Source organism: Diadema setosum, chromosome 13 (genome assembly GCF_964275005.1).
Source record: "Diadema setosum chromosome 13, eeDiaSeto1, whole genome shotgun sequence".
Lineage (NCBI taxonomy): Eukaryota > Metazoa > Echinodermata > Echinoidea > Diadematoida > Diadematidae > Diadema > Diadema setosum.
Genome location: NC_092697.1, coordinates 23,177,931 through 23,200,704, shown reverse-complemented (window position 1 = coordinate 23,200,704; position 22,774 = coordinate 23,177,931). Strand labels below are relative to the sequence as shown.

General features: G+C 37.7%; 2 protein-coding genes across 2 annotated transcripts in view; both read right to left on the bottom strand.

Annotated features, from left to right (window-relative positions):
• LOC140236488 (uncharacterized) overlaps positions 1–6,890 on the bottom strand; it is a 49,128-nt gene extending 42,238 nt beyond the window's left edge. The window contains exons 1-2 of the mRNA XM_072316411.1: positions 6,753–6,890; positions 4,194–4,254 (exon numbers count right to left, since the gene is read on the bottom strand). Coding sequence (XP_072172512.1) covers positions 4,194–4,254; positions 6,753–6,890 — 199 coding nt within the window. The remainder of the gene's footprint in view (positions 1–4,193; positions 4,255–6,752) is intronic.
• A 1-nt stretch (position 6,891) lies between these two features.
• LOC140236487 (uncharacterized) overlaps positions 6,892–22,774 on the bottom strand; it is a 42,192-nt gene continuing 26,309 nt past the window's right edge. Inside the window, exons 23-28 of the mRNA XM_072316410.1 lie at positions 22,159–22,232; positions 21,316–21,447; positions 20,215–20,343; positions 18,397–18,551; positions 17,507–17,642; positions 6,892–6,969 (exon numbers count right to left, since the gene is read on the bottom strand). Coding sequence (XP_072172511.1) covers positions 6,892–6,969; positions 17,507–17,642; positions 18,397–18,551; positions 20,215–20,343; positions 21,316–21,447; positions 22,159–22,232 — 704 coding nt within the window. The remainder of the gene's footprint in view (positions 6,970–17,506; positions 17,643–18,396; positions 18,552–20,214; positions 20,344–21,315; positions 21,448–22,158; positions 22,233–22,774) is intronic.

Genomic DNA, 22,774 nt, shown 5'->3' with positions numbered 1-22,774 from the left:
GAGACCTTTGCCAACTGCGTAGTCCCTTCAACGAAATGCTTCCCCTGCGGCGACGAAGTCGCGGCACGACCATTTAGCTGAACCTGCAACTTCTGTTCTGTCGTACTTCTTTTGACGTTGATATTCTGGGAAGCAAAGTAGTATGAGTAGATGATCTGGATGCCAGACTATTCCTTGTTTTCCTATAGTGTCGGACTCATGGGCCCTTTTTGCCTATTTGCATAATATAGTGTCCGACTCGTGGGGCTTGTTTGCCCAGTATTGGACTCATGGCCTTATTTGCCTAGTGTCAAGCTCGTGGGCTGTATACTCGTTCGTGTCGTACTCGTGACATGCACCTAATTACATGGGTCTGTCAGGTTTCAGGGTGGTGCTCTCCTTTTTCCCTCCTTCTCATCTAGAGAATCATTTCAAAGGAAGTCGAAGGATTTTTGTTTGCGAGTTATCGAAGAGACATCTGCTTATCCAGATATTTGCTCTTCTGCAAAAGACATGAAGCCGGATGAACCACTTCACAGTAAAGCGCTTGAAATATGCCTATCACTTCCTGTATAGAATCAGTTATAATCAAGAAGTGAAGTACGTTTGTTGAAGAGGCGCATCGCAACGCACTAATGATACCATTTGTTCGTAGAGATGCCTTATCTGTATGACTATACAAATCTCACTGGAGTAGCCCAGTATGTCTCTTTGATGCAGCAGGAGTGGAAGTGTCTTATCTTGTAGTTATTAAAAGCAATTTTTTATAAATCTGATGCCCACTCAGAGCGAATCTTCTTTAGTATGATGAGATCTTAAAAGTAATACAAGATCATCAGCTTTCCACTATAATTACACGCCAATTTGCACATGCTTGTCTGCTTTCTGATTTGGAAACACTGCACAAACCGCTCTCATCAGATGAAGAACTATATATGGGGATGAGCAAGAACCTCAGTTATAACTCATTGACAGTTCACTGGTCCATTTGAGATTCCTTTGATATTTTAAGTAAGTCACACAGGACATTTCCTTGCTTTCATAAACCCATCTTCACGAACAATTCCTGAATAACATCCAGAATAATCACGCCATCTAACAGCCTGAAAATGATTGCCAATAATGACATGGATATTTTTGAGCGTTGTTTAGTTAATGAGTCAGTTTCGTTCTCTATTTTTTGGTGTTAAATAACAAGTGTTTTTGAATACTTGTTATAGTTGTGTGTCTGTATACACAGACCGTGTCAAGACAATTACCAGAGCTCTTTTTTTTTTTTCTCAACCTCTTCCTGCCGTTTTATTGTAAACGTCATGATTCATATTCTTTGATAAAGCATTCATTGAAGACATTCTCGGGCACGTAAATAGGCTGTATATTATACCACTTTCCCCTACAGATCTTAATTTTGTACAACTAAGACAGTAAGATGCACTATGCATTCTTCTGTTCCACAATAAGGTGAGTCAATAATCATTGTTGATCAAAACGTTGTATAATGCCCTCAAATAATGTGTAACATTCTGATTATCATAAACAAATCCTGCAACACAATTACAGAACTAACCGGGCCTTTTTTTCTGATGTAGTATCATAATTAGGCCCTATCGTTCGCAATCTACAATGTATCATTACATGCAACTACAATGCGATTATTGTTGAAAAGTAAATGGCGAATGTGTGTTCTGAAAGTCCCTTACTGTGAACAAGTAACCGAAACTGTGATTTACTGCAACAATATGGAAGTAGAAACAAGACCAAACCAGAGCTATTTCTCTTTTTCAAGCATGGATGACACTATTCAAAGCAGTATAACCGTTTGAATGGCTACGAAAGTTCTCATAGATGATGAAACCTCTTCAAAGAAAATTGTCCAAACAACTTCCACACTTGAAGTTATGCGTGCTATATATAGATTGAGGAAGAATTGAGAAAACGTACTTGAACTTCATAGCTGAGTGTTACGATGTAAAGGACTTTCCCAGCTAAAACTGATGCTTTGAAATGAAGAGTCCCCCCCCCCCCATCACAATGTCGTACACAAACAACAACGAAAGTGATTTCTTCAAAACCAGAACGATTATGGTGTCTACAGAGTTGACTAAAGATTCAAACAACCATTGCTTCTCATGTCTGGTTCTATTTTACACAAGTTTCATCGGATCGTAATTCTGCAAATTATGTCTTCGTATATCCGTATATATGCAAGCTATCCTTTCCGAGCTCACGTTTGCAGAGCTCTTGCTGAATGTAAACTTAGTTTTGCATAATGTGAAAATAAATGCGTCTTTTGTTCACACATTTGTACGGGAATTTTTCTTCTTCTTCTCCTTCTTCTTCTTCGTATTATTATTATTATTATTATTATTATTATTATTATTATTATTATTATTATTATTATTATCATTATTATTATTATTATTATTACTGTCATTATCATTATCATTATTATCATCAACATCGTTCATTATTATTATCATTATTATTATTTGCCCCAGTCATTGTTGTCCATTTGCATGTCGCCATCTCTGGTGAGAATGAAAACCAGCTCGATCTCTAATGAACCCGTCTCCGTTGCTTATTTCTCTCCTGGTCTGACTGACTGTAAATGTGAGTTACTCACTGATTGCTCGAAAGGACCAGGACTCAAGGCTGTTATCATTTGCTTTAAGTAAACTAATCGACATCTGCATACAGTTTGTGTAATAATTCATCATAAGCTATCCACTCACTGTGTTTTTAAATCAAAGTATAAAAATTCAATTCAATTGTGCTTTATTTTCATCCAACATAATAGTAATATATATACGGAGTGCACACTTGATAAATCATATTGTTAACAATTTGTAAGAAAGACATTATCACGAGTTCAATAAAAAATAATAAACAAATAGAAACATTGCATACATTGTAATAATTGAGGCAAAAAGATATATCTATGGAACAAAGTGATCTATAACTGAAAAGCGGATATCATAAAATGCGGATCACTCGAAAACGTTAAGCAAATGTCATGAATATCATTGTCTATTTATATGTAGAGCATTTCATAACTGATGTACTTGTCGCGGGTGAAATTAAAAGGAAAAGATACTATATTGCTAGTGTTTGTTTTAGAGAGATGGTTTTGGTAGAAATGGAGCTGCTGGTTTCCAATTATGGTGTGAAATAATAGAAACCTCTTATGAAATATGAAAGGGCATCAATTTCTGACAGAATTTCAAAGTTTATTGGATGAAAATTGATTTTGAAATGGCTGAGATATCCAAAAACAAAAAAGTCATAATAAAAGGAGAAACCCACCTTTTATTAGGACCACTTTGTTTTACTTTGTTTTTGGATATCTCAGCCATTTCAAAACCGATTCTCATAAAACTTTGAATTCCTCTTAGAATGTTCTTTTATTTTTCATATGAGGTTTCTGATTTTCTCGCAAAACTTTACCATCCCTGTAAAATGTAGAACCCATACAAATAAATATTCATCTCTACGGCACATGTACAAGCACTATTCGTTGAGCAGCCGTGTATTATAGGATAATTTAGTGACAATGGCAACGATACTAATATACAAACACACACAAGTGATCACACACACGCAACACAAACATAAAAGAAAAAAATAATTCGCACGTGATCAAATGACGCAATATCCAGATGTATAGCAGAAAGAAATAACACAGCTACACAATGGAACAGAACGAAGGCAAAGAAAAAGGAGAAGAGGCAGAGAAGCAAGGGAGAGAGGTCTGTGAACACGTCCATCCATCGAACCCCATAAACAAAGCATCACTGTGTACGGACAATGAGGTCATGAAACAGATCTGAGCTCCATATTTTGCAATAAAAGATTTTTTTACCAATATCTGATAAACATTGCCCAAGGCAAGGATTCTATAATTGTATTACGGTAATAATAACAGCTTGAGTAAAGTGTCATTGATGCAGATGAAGGAGGATATCATTTTAACCTGTATTTGCACCTAATGATTCTGCACATATCATAGACATGGCAATTTCTTGAAAGTCTGTTTTCAAGAAACACAAACGTATGAACATAAAAGAAACGTTTTCTACAGGGCGATCACACATCACCGGTTTAGATGACGGTTCATAGCGGCTCTCAAACCGACGTGAACCGCGTCCCAACGATGGCCGAAAGCACTTAAACGCGTTGTGACTACGTTCTCAACACGTTTTGAGCACGTCGCTAACGCGGATTTGCGCGGTGGTAACACGGATCTCCCGGAAAGGTGGAGGAGTCCATACCAAGCCACTGTAGTTGGATGCAATCATGAAAAAGTTCTTAGCCCCATATTTTGCAATAAAAGATTTTTTTACCAATATCTGATAAACATTGCCAAAGGCAAGGATTCCATAATTGTATTACGGTAATAATAACAGCTTGAGTAAAGTGTCATTGATGCAGATGAAGGAGGATATTATTTTAACCTGTATTTGCACCTAATGATTCTGCACATATCATAGATATGGCAATTTCTTGAAAGTCTGTTTTCAAGAACCACAAACGCATGAACATAAAAGAAACGTTTTCTACAGGGCGATCACACATCGCCGGTTTAGATGGCGGTTCATGGCGGTTCTCAAACCGCCGTGAACCGCGTCCCAACGATGGCGGAAAGCACTTAAGCGCGTTGTGACTACGTTCTCAACACGTTTTGAGCACGTCGCTAAAGCGGATTTGCGCGGTGGTAACACGGATCTCCCGGAAAGGTGGAGGAGTCCATAGCAAGCCACTGTAGTTGGATGCAATCAGAGCCCTTTCACCCGTCTTGAATGGGTTACAACATGGATCGTTTTGCTTTGTTAGGCAAACAAAATTTTACAAAAAAAATTGCAAAACGTTGTGTATTTACAGTTTGACATAAGTGATGCAAAAGCAACTGTCTTTAATTTTCAACATGGTTTTTTCTCTCTCTCTTTTAACTTTTAAAATATCTGTACGAACAATCATTAAAAAGAGATACATCTTAAAGCAGACTCCAACATAGTTTACAAAGTTTCCTGCTCATTTGCAGGTTTATATATCAAGTAATTTTCTAGTACTTGCTTGTTTCAACATCTCTTCTATTTCTCTTTCTAAACTAAGTTTTCACATATCTCTAGGAATTATAGTCAATAAAAAGACATATACATCAAAGAAGAATGCCATGTATATACATAGTGTCCTGTTTATTTACAGGTTCACGTAACATAATACAGTATAATAATGGTGTAATTTTTTTTTCAAGTTTCAACATGTCTTTTCCCTCTACTCTCTTAAGTTTCAACATATCTGTATCAACATGTAGTTTTACAAAAAGGCGCACATACTAATAATTATGAAAGCAGAACTCAAAATATTTACATAAGTCTTCTGTGTATATCTTACAGGATCACGTAGCTGGCCATCTTTTTAAGCTGTTAAGCTTTAACAAAATGAACACACATTTTAATGTACAGTAACTGTACTATTCAACATACCTACCAACTTAAACTTTCTTTGTTACTCTATGTGTAAAAATATTATATATATATATATATAAATATATATATATATATATATATGTTGAAACTTTAAAAATCAATATATTTACCCGAGCTTGTATTAAGGGTTCACCTTTGCTTTTTTTTTTTCATTTTTTCTTGCTCTTTTATGTTCAACATTTGATTTGTAGGAAAAGTTATGGCGTTGTTAACACGTAATTATCACGGATCTTGCGGTGCAAACACGGAGGATGCCGTTCCTTACACGGTGAACGGCGTTTTGAACACGGTCCATTTCAAATCGTGTATAAGACCGCCACGAAAAATTAAACATGTTTAATTTTTCTGGCGGTTCTCCGCGGTTCTTGGGGTTTATGGCGGATGAGTGACGGATGACCAGGGTTTATGTACGGTGTGAACACGGTCTTTGGCGGAGCACGGAGAATTGCCGAACCGCCATGAATCGCCATCTAAACCGGCGATGTGTGATCGCACCTTAGGGAGTAGCATGAGCAACAAATATTGCCTCGAAGTCAATGAACAGAGTTGCTAAACAAAACCAAAAAAAAAGTCTTTTCGATATCTAGTGACGAGTTATTTTGCGTGATGCCATTGTTTAACATTTTTACTCATTATTATATGGATATTGTTGTTATCAAAATATGGGTCAGGGTGAAAGAAACAAGGTTGGGGTCATCCGCGAATAATGTAAACTTAAATGAGAGTTTGTCTGAGGATATGAAAATCATTGATGTAAATTATGAATAACAATGGACCAAGAAAGCTTCCTTGTGGAATACCACATTAAACTGTATTCATTTGGAATCGAAGCCATTGACAAGTGGTACATTATATGGTGGGATCTGTTGGATTGGTATTGGTAATTGGTAATTCGCGAACCGCTGCAAGGCGTTTCCAAGGGAACCGAAACTGGATATTATTTTGAGAAAAGGATATCATGGTTAAAAGCCTTGGAGAAGTCCAGGGGAAGATGTCCATTGTATGTGAAAATGTTTCGAGTACACAATATAGGTCATGTGTAAATTTCTCAACAAGGTTCTTGTGGCTTTTGTAACTTCTTTTCTAAATCCAAATTAGAAATTTGAAAATATCGTTTAAAAAAGAATTTCAGAGTTCCGATATTTACATTCTGTATTTTATTTTCTTTTAAGAAATCGAAGTGAACAACGACACGGTTCTGTAGTTATTGACATCATCCTTTTCCCCATTCTCGTGGATATGAATAACTAATATCGTGTGTACAGTCATATCAACGCTCGTCCACACTCCATCGAGGTCGAAACTATCCCGGATCTCCCCGGATCTCTCAGGATCACCGTGTAGTTCCTTGAACTCTGCAAGCCCCTCTAAAGGAGCAACGTCCCAGACAACTTCGATGGATGGTTGTTGTCGTTGTTGCGTCATTTCAGCCCCTGCAATTCTCGTAGATCTCGAAGGAATTTAGATACTCCTGAAGAACGTCGTACAGCAGTTGATACTGGCACTGATTAGTCGGGAAAAATCGAATACAAACACAATAAAGATAATAATAATAATAATAATAATAATAATAATAATAATAATGATAATAATAATAACACTAATAATGATAATAATAATAATAATAATAATAATACACGTATATTCAACAATGAAGAGGCAGAATAAAGGATAATTCTGATAAAGTTACAATTTAGTCTGAAAAGAAAGAGTAAAGCTGTATATAAGCACATAAGTGAAACTTTGATTTAAGTCTCAAAAGCATTTAGGAAGTTTTTAGAACATAGAGACTTGCTAATTTTTACAAATCAGTTCTCAAACCCTTGATGGAAATTATAAAACAAATGAGTGAGCTCATGATGCCAATTACCTGACAATTTTCCCTTGTTCGTGTACACAAAGCAGACAATAACAAGTCATAACATCGTAAAACAACTTAAAAATGATGATAACTCAGATATACCATGATTTGAGACTGGGAAATGATGGCATTTGAAAAAAAAAAATACAAATCAATCTGGAAATCTCAAGGTTTTCTATAACAACTACAAAGCAAGTTGGAAAGCAGCAACATCATCATCTCAATCATTTGCATATTTCATATCGACTGTTCAAGAATTGTCTTGTGAAGATACAATTGTATAAGTCCCCTAATTTGTCATGAATCTTTACTTTACTGTTCTCATAAATAATTACTCGTTCTTTTCATACTTCATTCTTTAGTAGCCCATACTTCTCCTTTAATGTAAGAGTACTTATAGACTGATTGCATCAGTTCTTTACTTTAATCTTAAACTTCCGAAATTTGATTCATTCTTTCTTTAATGCTTCAGATATTCAAATATTTTATGCAGTAGGTCTAGTGATTGCCAAACATATTCGTGAATGTAAAGTTGATTGTGGTCAATTATGTAACTTCCAGGCCACATATTCTTATACTTGATATGTGTCACCGTAACATTTTTTTCTTTTTGCAATTTAAACAAAATTCAATAAATATCTAAAAGAAGTACAACCAGAATAACAAGGGTTCTTTATGCCCCCCCCCCCAGTCACATATAAACACGGATGCTCAAGGATCCACTCGGTGATCCGGGGAGACAGTGGCGTACCGTGGGTCAAGACATTGGGGGGGGGGGCACCTCATGGCAGCAACATCAGAATTGCATAACGTAACAATTAAATGCGAGCGAGCGGAGCGAGCGAGCTTGAAAATGTTGACATTTTACAGTCCCCAAACTGCCGTTTGTAGCTATATATAATAATATATGTATGTATATATATATATATATATATATATATATATAATGTATATACATATATATGTATATATATATATGCATATATATATATATATATATATATTTGCTTTGGAAATTAAGGGGGTTGCACCGGGCGCAACCTAATACTGCTGGCAGTTGCTGGCAGTAACATCAGGAGAATGGCATAACGATTAAATGCGAGCGAGCGAAGCGAGCGAGCTTGAAAATGTTGACATTTTACCGTCCCCAAACTGCCGTTTGTAGCTATAGTTTTTCGCTGTGGAAATTCAGGCGGGGGGGGGGGCGCACCGGGTGCAACTGCTGGCAATTACTGGCAGTAATATCAGGAGAATGGCATATAACGGTTAAATGCGAGCGAGCGAAGCGAGCGAGCTTGAACATTTTGACATTTTATGTTCCCAAAACTGCCGTTTTTAGGTATATTTTTTCGCTTTGGAAATTAAGGGGAGGGGCGCATCGGGCGCAACTGCTGGCAATTACTGACAGCAACATCAGGAGAATTGCATAACGATTAAATGCGAGCGAGCTTGAAAATTTTGACATTTTATAGTCCCAAAACTGCCGTTTTTAGATATATTTTTTCGCTTTGGAAATTAAGGGGAGGGGGCGCACCGGGCGCAGCTGCTGGCAATTACTGACAGCGACATCAGGAGAATTGCATAGCGATTAAATGTGAGCGAGCGAAGCGAGTGAGCTTGAAAATTTTGACATTTTACAGTCCCAAAACTGCCGTTTTTAGCTATATTTTTCGCTTTGGAAATTAAGGAGAGGGCCTGGGCGCACCGGGCACAACTGCTGGCAATTACTGACAGCAACATCAGGAGAATTTCATAACGATTAAGTGCGAGCGAGCGAAGCGAGCGAGCTTGAAAATTTTGACATTTTACAGTCCCAAAACTGCCGTTTGTAGCTATATTTTTTCGCTTTGGAAATTAAGGGGAGGGGACGCACCGGGCGCAACTGCTGGCAATTACTGACAGCAGCATCAGGAGAATTGCATAACGATTAAATGCGAGCGAGCGAAGCGAGCGAGCTTGAAAATTTTGACATTTTACAGTCCAAAAACTGTCGTTTGTAGCTACATATATATTTTTTCGCTTTGGAGGGAGGGGGCGCCCGGTGCGCCCCCTGGATCCGCCACTGGTAGTCAAGGGTGTCGGTTTATGTTCATGATTGGGGGAGGTATGACCAGCGAGGGGGCGTCGAAGTGACCAAGCGGGAGAAGGATGTCCAAAATCTGCACGTTAATCTTTATAGAGCATCCCCTAATTTGTTTGTGTTTGTGAGTGTGTGTGTTTCATATAGGCCTAGATGGAAAAGTTAGGAAATAGCCAAGGTCAAGTCTTATTATTGGCAATGCAAGGCATTTTAATATAGACTAGTATGTAAAGCAACACTGCAAAATCAATGATCAAGCTTTGATAGCAAAATGTGTACAACCTATCAAACATCACATTGCGCAACATTGCAGCAACTCTTTTTGCCATTCCGATGTTCTGAGTACACTGCGCACATCCTGCTTGTATTCAAAATGCCAACCAGGAATCACACTGAATCACAATCTTTTGTCGTCTCCGGGCTTTTTGAACAATGTTTCACTATAATACCTCTTTAATTATATGGTGAAAAGAAATCTTAGAAAAATATATTTTTTCTTGATCATCCTTTCATGTCGATTTCAAAAGCAGTTTACTAACCCTTGAATTACCATTTTGGTAGGTTTTTTTTTTCTTTTTTTTTTACCAGCGGATTGGGGGGGGCACGTGCCCCCCCCCCCCCCATGCCCCCCCCCCCCCCCCCCCCGTAGTAACGCCACTGCGGGGAGATCAGGGGAGATCTGGGGAGATCCAGAATAGTTTCGACGAGCGTTGGTATGAGTGTACACACGGTATAAACACGGCAGCTACACGGATAAGGCGGGAAGAGCACGGCGTCTACACGGACAAACACGGCATCTACACGGATCAACACGGCAGCTACACGCAATCCTCGGATGACGCCGGATGTTTTTGACCTCGAAAATTTGCCGTATTGGGTGATCCGGGATATCTATGTGACTTGGGCTTTTAAGTCCCAGTCACATAGACATCCCGGATCACCCCGGGTCACCCCGGATCTGATCCAGCGTGATCCGGGGAGAGATCAGTGTTGACGCCTTGGACATCCTTGGACATCCGTGTATGTCCGTGTAGATCCGGGGACATCCGGGAGACCAACACGGCAACTTTTGGAGTTCAAAAACATCTGGCGTCATCCGGGGATTACCGTGTTGGCAGAGCAATCCGGGATGATCCGTGTGGCTGCCGTGTAGCTGCCGTGTTGATCCGTGTGGACGCCACGCTCTTCCGGCCTAATGCCCCAGTCACACAGTGCTTTGCGATGGGTTACGTCCGCCGCGGATAGATACGAATGAGTGAACGCAGGGGGACGCAGCGTGGACGCAGGCATCCGCAGGGACGTATGTAGACGTAACTGTCCGTAACTCATCCGTAAAGAAACGCAAAATGACGGCGCCAAGCCTGCGAAATTTTGAAATGTTCAAAATTTCGCAGAGGGATTCTACGGATGTAGACTTTCGCAAGTAACCGTAACCAAACGTAATTATCCGTAACTGAACGTAACTATCCGTAGCCTGGACGCAGAACATCCGCAAAAAATTTTACCTCCCGTCCGTTTGCGTTCGTTTACGTCCACCGTAAGTATCCGAAAGTAATCGCAAGTTAACGTATATCAACACTTTCGTCCGCTTACGTATATTTGCGGACAGTTACGGATGCTGCGGAAGATTACGTCCTTCGACATTTTCCGTTTTCCACTCGCATTGGAACACAGAGACTCGTGGGAAGCCACACAACTCGTGTTGCCAAGCTGCAGCGCATTTACCTGAAGGAATGCTACAATACAGTCGGAGCAGTGGAGAGGCAGAACCGCATGGTCAAATTATGACATTTCTACCACAAATGGTCATTTTAGGTGGCACCCATATACTCATGACATCGGTTGACCCTTGGTGCTGAACTTTTTTTTTTTTCATGCACTCTTTGAATGTATATTTTTCAAAAAGGCAATATTTTGATTACGGGAAGGGGTGACAGCATTTCATTCACTTTTCTGGTCGGGAAAGGTGTGTGACAGCGATAACTATATAAAATTCTCTATGTCAATGGTATGTCAAAATTCTCTATGTAGGGGATGGGGTGAGAGCATTTTATTCACTTTTCTGGCCGGGAAAGGTGAGTGACAGCGATAACTATATAAAATTCTCTATGTCAATGGTATGTCAAAATTCTCTATGTAGGGGATGGGGTGAGAGCATTTCATTCACTTTTCTGGCCGGGAAAGGTGAGTGACAGCGATAACTATATAAAATTCTCTATGTCCATGTCAAAATTCTCTATGTCAATGATATGTCAAATTCTTCAAACATCCTCTCTTTCTTATTATTTGCGGATGATACTAATGTGTTTTATCTGATTCTGATTCTGATCGATTAACACATGATACTTTAAACTGTGAATTAACGAAGTTACTCCATTGGATAAGAGCGAACAAACTGTCAATAAATTTGCAAAAAAAAAAAACTGCAAGAAAAAATGCATGCTGTTCAGTAATTCGCTAGAAAATCTACCGAGAAACGTTTTCCTGGAAGACACGGTCATAGACGAAGTCTCTTCAATGAAATTTCTAGGTTTGATTCTGGACAATAAACTATACCTGGGGTTTGCATATTGATTCTGTTTGTCGTGTTATTTCAGGGAATATAGGTATTATAAACAAAGTTAAATTCTATCTTCCCAAAAATTTACATTTTATGTTATATTCTGCTTTGATACTACCTTACTTAAACTATGGTATACTCGCATGGGGAAACACTTTTTCTAAATATACAGAAAGAATACTATTATTACAGAAAAAAGCTCTTCGTATCATTTGTCACGACTCGTGGAGAAGTCATACTTATAATTTATTTCACGAAAATAATATTTTGAAAATTTGACCTTTATCGTTGCAATTAGGACAATTCATGTATAAACTCACCAACCATTCTCTCCCCCTTGTGTTTGATTCCATGTTCTAAAGAATGAAACTGTTCATGCATATCCAACCCGTCAATCCCATGAATATCATTTGCCTTTGACTAGGACGGTTTTTGCAAAATCTTTATTCTCCTTTTCTGGACCAAAATTCTGGAATTCTTTTGATAACAATGTAAAAGAAGCTTTAATTCTTAATACATTTTCTTTAAAGTTAAAGAATTATTCAAAAACTTCGTATGCACCAAAATGAATTATTTCTTTTTTTACTTTTGATTTTCAAAATCGTCTGTGCGTCGGTAACCTCACTACTCTTTGTTTATCAGCGAGCCTTTGCCTACAGTGCCCTGGTTATGACCCACCATTTCCCTCTCCTCCCCCCCCCCCCCCCCGGTCCACCTCGGACTTCCTACCTCCCTTACTATCTTTCTATTCTCTCATCAATCTTTCCTTACAAGAGAGCCTCTTTGTGTTTGTTAATGTGAGTTGGTATGTGTGCATGTATGTGTGTATTACTCTGTCTTTTTTTTACTACCGTTAAGGGAAATTGTTGTTGTTGTTGTTTTTTGCTATATTTTTTTCTGTATGAGGGGACTGCATTCTACAAGCCCTGTTTTTTAGCAGTCCCCTCCATTTCCAGCAATATTGTTTATGCATTCACCACAGTGACGTAACAGTTATTTGTATCTCTGTTGATGATTTACCTGTGTCTCTTTTACAATGTTATTCTGTTCATCGCATTGTGGTACTGATTTCATGACATCTGTGTATTCGAGTGTTTCATTGTATTTCTAATTATTTTGTTTGATGGAAAGAAAATAAATCAACTTGAAAAAGTGAGAACGAATTTGGTATTTCTCTATAGTCTTACCCACTTTACGCTACATGGACTGTGTATTACATTTTTGTATATATATTGTGCTTGGGTGTGGGAGGGGTGTTTGAATGTCTTGATGTCTTTTTTTTTTCTGGAAATTTAATAAGCATTACTTTATTATAAAAATCTCCTTAACAAAACCCAATAAGTCATGAATATCGCTGCACAACGACAGCGTAACCACAGTTTGTCTATTACTGTAAGTAATAATTTTCTTACTCTAATGTTTAACTTATCGATCTATATTGTATTACATTTGTGGTATAATTATGTTATGTATTCTTTACATTTATGAAGTTTATTCATATTTGAGTTGCACAAATAAAATTTAAGTCTCAAGTTCAAAATTTCATATATCTTTTATCATTGCAAAGCAAATTAAAGGATTACATTTTTTTTTCACAAATTGTACGTAATTGAATTTCAGTTTTCCCCAGTCATGCCAGTGCACAATGTTAGACAGTCCACTATGTGATAACCTTGCTGTCATAACACACTGACTTAGCCGGGATCGTCACAGAAAACAATACTGTCCATAATTATCTATAACAATCTGCAACTATCCCTAACTATCCGAAAATATCCGCAACTCTCCGCAAGTGTTCAGAACTATTATGTGCCAATTCGTAAGAATATCCGCAAGTGGACGCAAGTATTCGCATCTGATCGTATTTGTCCGTATCACCCGCACTTTTTCTCGGTATGTTTTGAATAAATTTTCTATTGACGGCAAAGGATCCGCGGGAGTCCGCAACAGAAATGACTTTTTTGGACGTAACGCCGGACGCAGAGCATTATGTGACTGGGGCTTTAAGCCCCAGTCACATAATACTCTGCGTCCGGCGTTACGTCCAAAAAAGTCATTTTTTCTGCGGACTCCCGCGGATCCTTTGCCGTCACCAGAAAATTTGTATAAAACATACGGGGGAAAAATGCGGGCGATACGATCAGATACGACCAGATGCGAATACTTGCGTCCACTTGCGGATATTCTTACGGATTGGCACATAATAGTTTTAAACACTTGCGGAGAGTTGCGGATATTTTCGGATAGTTACTGATAGCTACAGATTGTTATATTGTGGACAATATGGTTTTCTCTGACGATCCCTGCTAAGTCAGTGTATTATGACAGCAAGGCTATCGCATACTGGACTGCCTTGCATTGTACACTGGGGGAAACTGAAATTGAATGGCGTATAATACAAGTTGTGAAAAAATCGTAATCCTATAATTTGCTTTACAGTAATAAAAGGTATATGAAATTTTGAACTTGAAGTTGTAATTTCATTTGTGCAACTCAAATAATATATGACTAGGCGTCATAAATGTAAAGAATACATAACATAATTATACCACAAATAAAATACAATATAGATCGATAAGTTAAACATTAGAGAAGCAGTCATAGAATAGACAAACTGTGGTTACGCTGTCATTGTGCAGCGATATTCATGACTTTTATACTGGGTTATGTTAAGGAGAGTTTTATAATAAATCAGTGCTTATCAAATTTCCAGAAAAAAAGACATTGGGACTTTTAAACACCCCTCCGACACACAAGTACAATATATATATATATATATATATATATATATATATATATATATATATACATAGCAATAATAAAGTCACAACATAGGAATGCACGGCATGCATTAATAGCCAATCTTGATTTAATGAATAATCCGAATTTTCGAGGAACCTTCCTCTTCTTCAGGGATGACAGTGCGAATATTCACAATGATTATTAAGATTGAGGTGTTATAACACCTCACTCTTAATAATCATTGTGAATAATCATTGTGAATAATCATTGTGAATATTCGCACTGTCATCCCTGAAGAAGAGGAAGAGGAAGAGGAAGGTTCCTCGAAAATTCGGATTATTCATTAAATCAAGATTGGCTATTAATGCATTCCCTGCATTCCTATGTTGTGACTTTATTATTGCTATTTCTAGTACTGCCAATACGCGGAACAACTACAATATATATATATATATATATATATATATATATATATATATACATACATGTATGTGTGTGTGGAGCATAAAGTGGGTAAGACTACAGAGAAAATCGGTTTTCCCGGCCAATTTCGCACTTTGTCAGTCCATTTGATAAAAGGTTCATTCAATTTATCGAAAATCCTCGTCACTGAACATTCTGTCATTCAAAATTGCAAGTTGGTCGTTCAATTTAGCATTTCGATCAATGAAATTTGCACATGTGCCTTTCGAATTTGTAAAACGGGCATTCAAAATGGGTATTTCAGTCATTCAATTTCGCGTATGGACAGTCGAATTCCAAACATGTTCATTCAAATTAACGTCATGTTATTTCTTTTTTGGAAAGGTAATAGCATTTAAACGCGTATTTCTATGTGACGTTTTTGTTTCATCCACGCACTGTTAAGCAGTAAAGGTATCATATTTTTGACCCTATATAACTCGAGTTTGTTGTTCTGTAACGCCCCCTTTCTTTCATACATGTCATTTTAGGCCTACATGTACCAATACTACAGATTAACTTCATCTTCTTATAAGTATACAGTTATGACAGCACAAGTTAGATACAGACGTATTTCTCAAGAAGAAAGAAAAAGAATTATAGGAACATTTGATGATCATAACCTTGACTTCCTAGAACTGGCCGACACACTCAGAATAAAGCGCTCAACGACCAGATAAGTTGTGGCCACATGATGCACTATCTTCAAACTAAAAGACTCACTAAACACATTGAAGAAAAAAAAAAAAACTTTTGCCAAAATCTCTAAAATGAGTACGAAAATATGAAATGTAATGACGCTTTCAAAACAATAACTTTGTTGAAAAAAAAAACTGAAGAAAGAACCAAAGCATAAACATGCGTGTTAAATTGACTGCAAAAGATGTTAAATTGGATGCCCAAAAATGAATTTGAATGAACGAGTGCAGCATGATCACGTGACTATATCATTCTAAATTGAATGAAAGAATAACGAAATGGTGCTTGTTTTACGAATTTCAATTGAAAAAGTGTTAATCAGAATGAGGAGAAAGGTAATTTAAATGCTCCAAAATGAATTTGAATGAAGAGATCATAAAATTGAACTACCGATCATGTCATCTACGCTAAAATGCGAAATTGGCCGGGAAAACCTATATTAGATTCGTTCTCATTTTATATAGTTATCGTTGTCCCACACCTTCCCCGGCCAGAAAAGTGAATAAAATGCTGTCACCCCATCCCCTACCCAAAATATTGCCTTTTTCGAAAAAAAATACATATTCAAAGAGTGCAACAAAAAAAGTTCAGCACAAGGGACAGCCGATGTCATGAGTAGGCCTAGGCATGGGTGCCACCTGAAATGATCATTTCATAATTTGACCATGCGGTTCTGCCTCTCCACCGCTCCGACTGTGTTGTAGCATTCCTTCAGGTAAATGCGCTGCAGCTTGGCAACATGAGTTGTGTGGCTTCCCACGAGTCTCTGTGTTCCCATGCGAGTGGAAAACGGAAAACGTCGAAGGACGTAATCGTCCGCAGCATCCGTAACTGTCCGCAAATATCCGTAAGCCGTCGAAAGTGTTGTGATACGTTAACTTGCGGTTATTTTCGGATACTTACGGTGGACGTAAACGAATGCAAACGGACGGGAGGTAAAACTTTTTGCGGATGGTCTGCGTCCAAGCTACGGGTAGTTACGTTCAGTTACGGATAGTTACGGATAGTTACGTTTGGTTACGGTTACTTGCGTAAGTTTGCATCCGTGGAGTCCCTCTGCGAAATTTTGAACATTTCAAAATTTCGCAGGCTTGCCGCCGTCATTTTGCGTTTCTTTACGGATGAGTTACGGACAGTTACGTCTACATACGTCCCTGCGGATGCCCGCGTCCACGCTGCGTCACCCTGCGTCCACTCATTCGTATCTATCCGCGACGGACGTAACCCAATGTAAAGCACTGTGTGACTGGGGCATTATTCGTGTAGCTGCTGTGTTGATATCGTGTGTACAGTCATATCAACGCTCTTCCACACTCATCGAGGTCGAAACTATCCCGGATCTCTCCGGATCACCGTGTAGATCCTTGAGGATCCGTATTTATATGTGGCTGGGGCCTTATTGTCAGAATTCTTGTTGTTGACGCTGTTTGGCAATGCACTTTTTGTTGATTAGAATTTGTCATTGATAAACGGAGGCACTATAGCAATGATTGTGTGTTAACTTTCATCGATGCAACCCGATAACACGAAAAACGTTGACAATGTTTTGCTTTGCATTACATTTTTCAATCAAAGTCGTTCAAGGGTTTTCTGTTTGTTTGTATATTTCTGGAAATAGGAAGAACAATACTACATACTAGATGCGAAATTGCCTCGTGACGGATGGCTCTCATTTTCTTGCACACCTGGAAAACTTCCACGTCATTTGAACAATCTGCGCGATCAAGGATGCATAACAACGCACAGAAAGTGGCAGACGTTCCGACGCCATCCCTATAAACAAAAACACATATGCATGCTTTTGAGGTGGCATGGATGACGAAGACACAACCAAACCAATAGAGAGAGCGATAGTGATCTCGGCATTAGTATCAAAGATACATTTTATATATTTATTTGTACGTTGTTACTCAGGTTTGCACAATTGAACTGCACTGCATTTGGGTCGTTGATTCGGTGTTACGAGTGAATCACAATTCATTTTTTTTTTCCTCTCATGATCCTCACATATGGAAAAGCTGGCCATCACCAAAGAAATTTAAATTGCCGCTTAATGTTCTCAAAGTATTCCTATTTTGATTTGAGCGCAAATACTCAAAAAAAGTTCAGTTTAAAGTATTGCAAGAAGAGCTAGAAAGAAAAAGAAGAAGAAGAAGAAGAAGAACAACAACAACAACAACCTATATTATCATGTGACAGATTTTGCCTGGTATGTGTACAGAGCGTTGTGAATCTAGGATTGAATAACTAGCCATATGTCCCGACATGTTTGTTAATTTACAGATCAGCAGTTGCGATCTTAACAAATTTAATTTGTAGAGGGAGACAAAGTGACAAAACTTGCACCTGAACATTCACCCCTCTGAATAATATCTTTCTTTCATTTAGCCATATGTCCCTACATTTCGTCATGCTAATAGTAATTGTCATCAGTTACATTTCAAGCTTTCCTTTAAATATGAAACATTCTGAATATTTTCTCTCCCGTCTCGTAATCTTCCATTTGTAACCAATAATATTCTTTAACCTGCAATGAACAAGGATAGGACTGCTGTCATGTCCCTGTGTCGGCCAGCTCTTCAAACGAGTCCGCATGAAGATCATGTCCGACGCAGAGGGCGGTCCGTCATCCTCCACGTGGCTACACTCCAGCTGTAGCTGGTAGACAGTTTGCAACTGTTTCTACGGTGATGTGAAGTTATAAGGGAAAACACAAAAGTGGAACATGTTAGTTGTAGGTATTGCATGGCAAATCATGATAAACATACGGGTTACTTGCTTGCTTGTTTCCTTACTTTTCTGTAGAAACCCAAATTGATATTAACATGATATTGTATTCATGTTTTGTTGAAACTTATGTGATTCAAAGTTCCTTACAATATTATGTACTCATGTAAGCGTTGTGTATGTTGCTTTGAATTACTTTAAATGGAAATAATATTATTTGAATTGAATTTCACTGAAATGTAGGGGTGCTTGAACTTCAGTTCTCTTTATTCTCTTCCATCATCATTTTATTTATTTCAGCTCATTTCAATTCAGCTTTGTTTCTACACCTATCTGTATTAGGTATGCATGCAAAAAAAACCACACACACACACACATACACACACGCACACACGCACACACACATAAACACACAAATTTTACAATACCTCTTTAATTGCATTTATTGCAACTGATTGGCAAATTGTCCAAAATTGACGTTAAACGTCGATGTAGGAAAATCAATATTTTCAACCAGTTGCAATAAAAACGACACGATGCAAGACTTCATTGATTTAAATTCATTAATTCGGACATCTTTGTAGATTATACTCCTTTCTGAATATATAACTGTTAATAAAACTGAGCACGAATTCACAGTTGGTGGAGTACAACTATATCGCCTTCAATAAGTCCTTCCGGTACAGGTTACTATAAGTGACCGCACACCACAAAACGAACAAAAAGTCATACACACTGATTTTGTGTGAGGACTGAAAAAAGGTGAAATGGGTCGACTTAGCCGATCTTGACCTTTTTCATATTTTCCGAAAGAGCAAGTCTTCTTCTACATTATGCTAAAATTTGGGATCATAAATTTAGAAAAGTGTGTTTTTTAGCAGTTTATTTCGAACATTTTTTTTGTTGTTGTTGAATAGTGTGATTAGGTGTGTCTTCATTTCTTAAAAACCGTGTACACACTCTTCACTTTCAACTGTAATAACTTTTGAAAGGATGATGCTACTGCTTTGAAAGTTGGCATTGATTATGGACAGAATGTGTTTACAAGGCAGGCTCAATTTCACTTTAATCTGATAATCCCTTCATTGTTGTTACTCCGGTGGTTTACATCCTGTTTTTGTCCCATTCATCCCACAGCCAGCACGGCTTGGTAAAGATTAAGCGCTTGAATAGACACTGTACGTCAGAGGCTCTTTTCTCAGTTCACACTTTTCCTGAGTGTGTGCTTTCTTTCCAATATTCAGATAGGTTAGTAGAGTCCACTTGATTTGAGTTATACATCACTTTAAAGCTTAAAGTCTGCTCTTTCAGAATATGCTCTTAACTAAAATTTCTTGTCTGGCGACTTTCTGTTTGTTTTGTGATGCAGGATCACATAATCTAAAGGATGTTTCACGAGAAAAACATAAGTACCCTCACGTAAGAGTCCAATATTCATGATGGGCATTGATTTTTTTTTTTTTTTAATACAGCCCTGAGTAGGTACGAACAGTGAAGAGCCGGGAGGCGAAACAGAAAACAATCTAGGCAATGCTCAAGGCTGTGGTTAATTTTATAATATACTCGCAAACTGCACTCTATTTGAGGATATACATGTACGTGCTGACACAGTTATTACCTTCGACGTCTGTTTGCGTACAGTCAATGTTCTCTCCACAATTCCCGGCATGACAACTTCTTTGGTGCTGGTCACAACGAAAGGACCACAGATAAGCTCACCATCCTCGGGCCAGTACTTTGCGAAGGTCTTATGCATATGGAAATGGCAATTGCACAGAAATGCGACTGAATTTCCTACTCAATGTGCAACAATGCAAGCTGCATGGACATTTTACACAGCTTTTAAGGGGTTATATGTTATTGATGCAATATAGATACGTCTCCTGTTCGTGCAAAATGTGTATTCTGATGTTGAGATGATTCCCCTAATACAAACATAATCTGCCCAGAAAGTATACATATTCTGAAAGAAGCACAACAAGTGGCAATTACAGTTTAAAGGGATCGTATAGTTTTGTTGAGACCTAATTTCAGGTTTCTAACATTTTTGGTGAGATAATGAGAAATCTCTAATGAAATATGAGAGTACATGTAATTCCACGAGGAATTCAATGTTTATTTGATGAAAATTGGTTTTGAAATGGCTGAGACCAAAACAGAGCGATTCTAATAAAATGTTGGACCCATCTTTTATTACGATCGTTTTGTTTTACTTAGTTTTTGGATGTCTCAGCCATTCCAAAACCGATTTTCATCTGATAAATGTTGAATTTCTCTTAGAACGATATGTTCTGTATTATTTCAAAATTGGTTTCTTGCTATCTCGCAGAAAGTTAAAAGCCAAATCCTCATCTCCACCAATACTATATCATCCCTTTAAGGCGTTTATAATGATGCAATAGGTATATTAAGTCCCCTGTTCGTGCAAGATGTATATTCTAATCTTGAGTATTATGTATTCCTCTAATACAAACATTATAATCTGCCAAGAAAGTATACATGTACTGAAAGAGGAACATTGTAGAGGAATGTGAGCCTAATAATAGATGTTCTCCTTTTTCATGCCGGGGCCTCAGAATTTTAAAGGCTGAAGGAATGGAAGTGCAAGTTCTGAGATTTTCTGAACAAGCGAGTATTATTGTATTAAGGTATATTGAGACATACTGTACCAACGATGCTGTCCCAATTAAAGTTGTGTTACTATGATCTAGCTACTCACCTCATCAGGTGTGTCCCCATGTAGCATCATGATCCTGGTGACCTTATAGTCTACCACGAGGCGCCAGAAATCCACCACTGTGTTTGATAGAGGGCTTTGTGTGGTCATGAACTGATTCTTGCTCTTCTTGCCCTGCGCCAAAATATAATATACTCACAATTTCAGCGAGTTTATAATTTAGTACTTTAAATACAATTTGTGAAAGTCATCAAACTCACAGTCTTGCCTTTTGAGAGTAAAAAAAAAAAAAAAAAAAAAAAAAAAAAAAAAAAAAAAAAAAAAAAAGATGGCTGGTGTTCTGTTACTATGTAAATACGTACATACTCATCCTGTTCATTAGATAATTGTTTCGTTGTTAAAGAATTACACAAAGACAGATAGCCCAGAGCATCCATTGCTTATAGTTTCATAGTTTGCTAAAAAGAAATGGTAATACTAATGGAACTTCACAATCTTTAAGCTAATTATTACATCACACACTCAACATGATCCAACCCCAATAACAAAGGCTTTACTGGCAGTTCTGAAGTAGAATGTCATCCAACGACAAATCCAACATAGCCGAGTCTGCGTCAAAAATATAACAGACTAATTCTTGGACTCGTCTGAATTTTAACGGATCCTGGCACACCCAGAAAAAACGATTATTTTCGTTTTGTAGTTGCTGCTATTGCAAATAAAATTTTCCTAAGATCGCACGTGAACCAAAATGTGATCATTGTATACTTGATCATTATGTTTTCTCTTTATATCTGGGAAATTTGTGATCAACCTTGTGATTATGAATGATATATCCTTTTTAGCAATTGGAGCTAATTTTCATTATATCACTCAGAAACAAACCGGGAAGTAAGTTGCGTTGATGTAATTTGTGCTGCCTTCGACTTCAGTCATGAGGTAAGGGCGCACCCTGTCGGCTGGTTGGGGTAGAGACGAAATTGCAATGACAGAATGAAAAGAATGGAAATGGGAATAGAAAAAATGGTGACAAAATGAACGAATAAAAAATCATACATAAGCGTTTGACATGTTGCAGTAATACTATCTTTGTAAGTGTTACCAACACATTATGATGACAATGATGATGACAATTGAGATAGGAAACGAATGATTGAAGGTATTATGATAATCATGAAAATTAAGAATGATAATTGGAATGAATGGCATGTTTTTAACGAACATTAATACAGAATAATATCCTCGAGTACATCTATACATGCATAGACAGATAGCTATAAAGATAGATAGATAGATAGATAGATAGATATGATGATATGATATGATATGATATGATATGATATGATAATATATATATATATATATATGTGTGTGTGTGTGTGTGTGTGTGTGTGCGAGAGTTGCATCACTGTATGCTTGTCTGTTTGTTCGTGTCCAGTGGGTATTTGGGCAGGTCCGCAGATCTGAAATTGTGTATGGGACCTACTTGATATTGCATTTC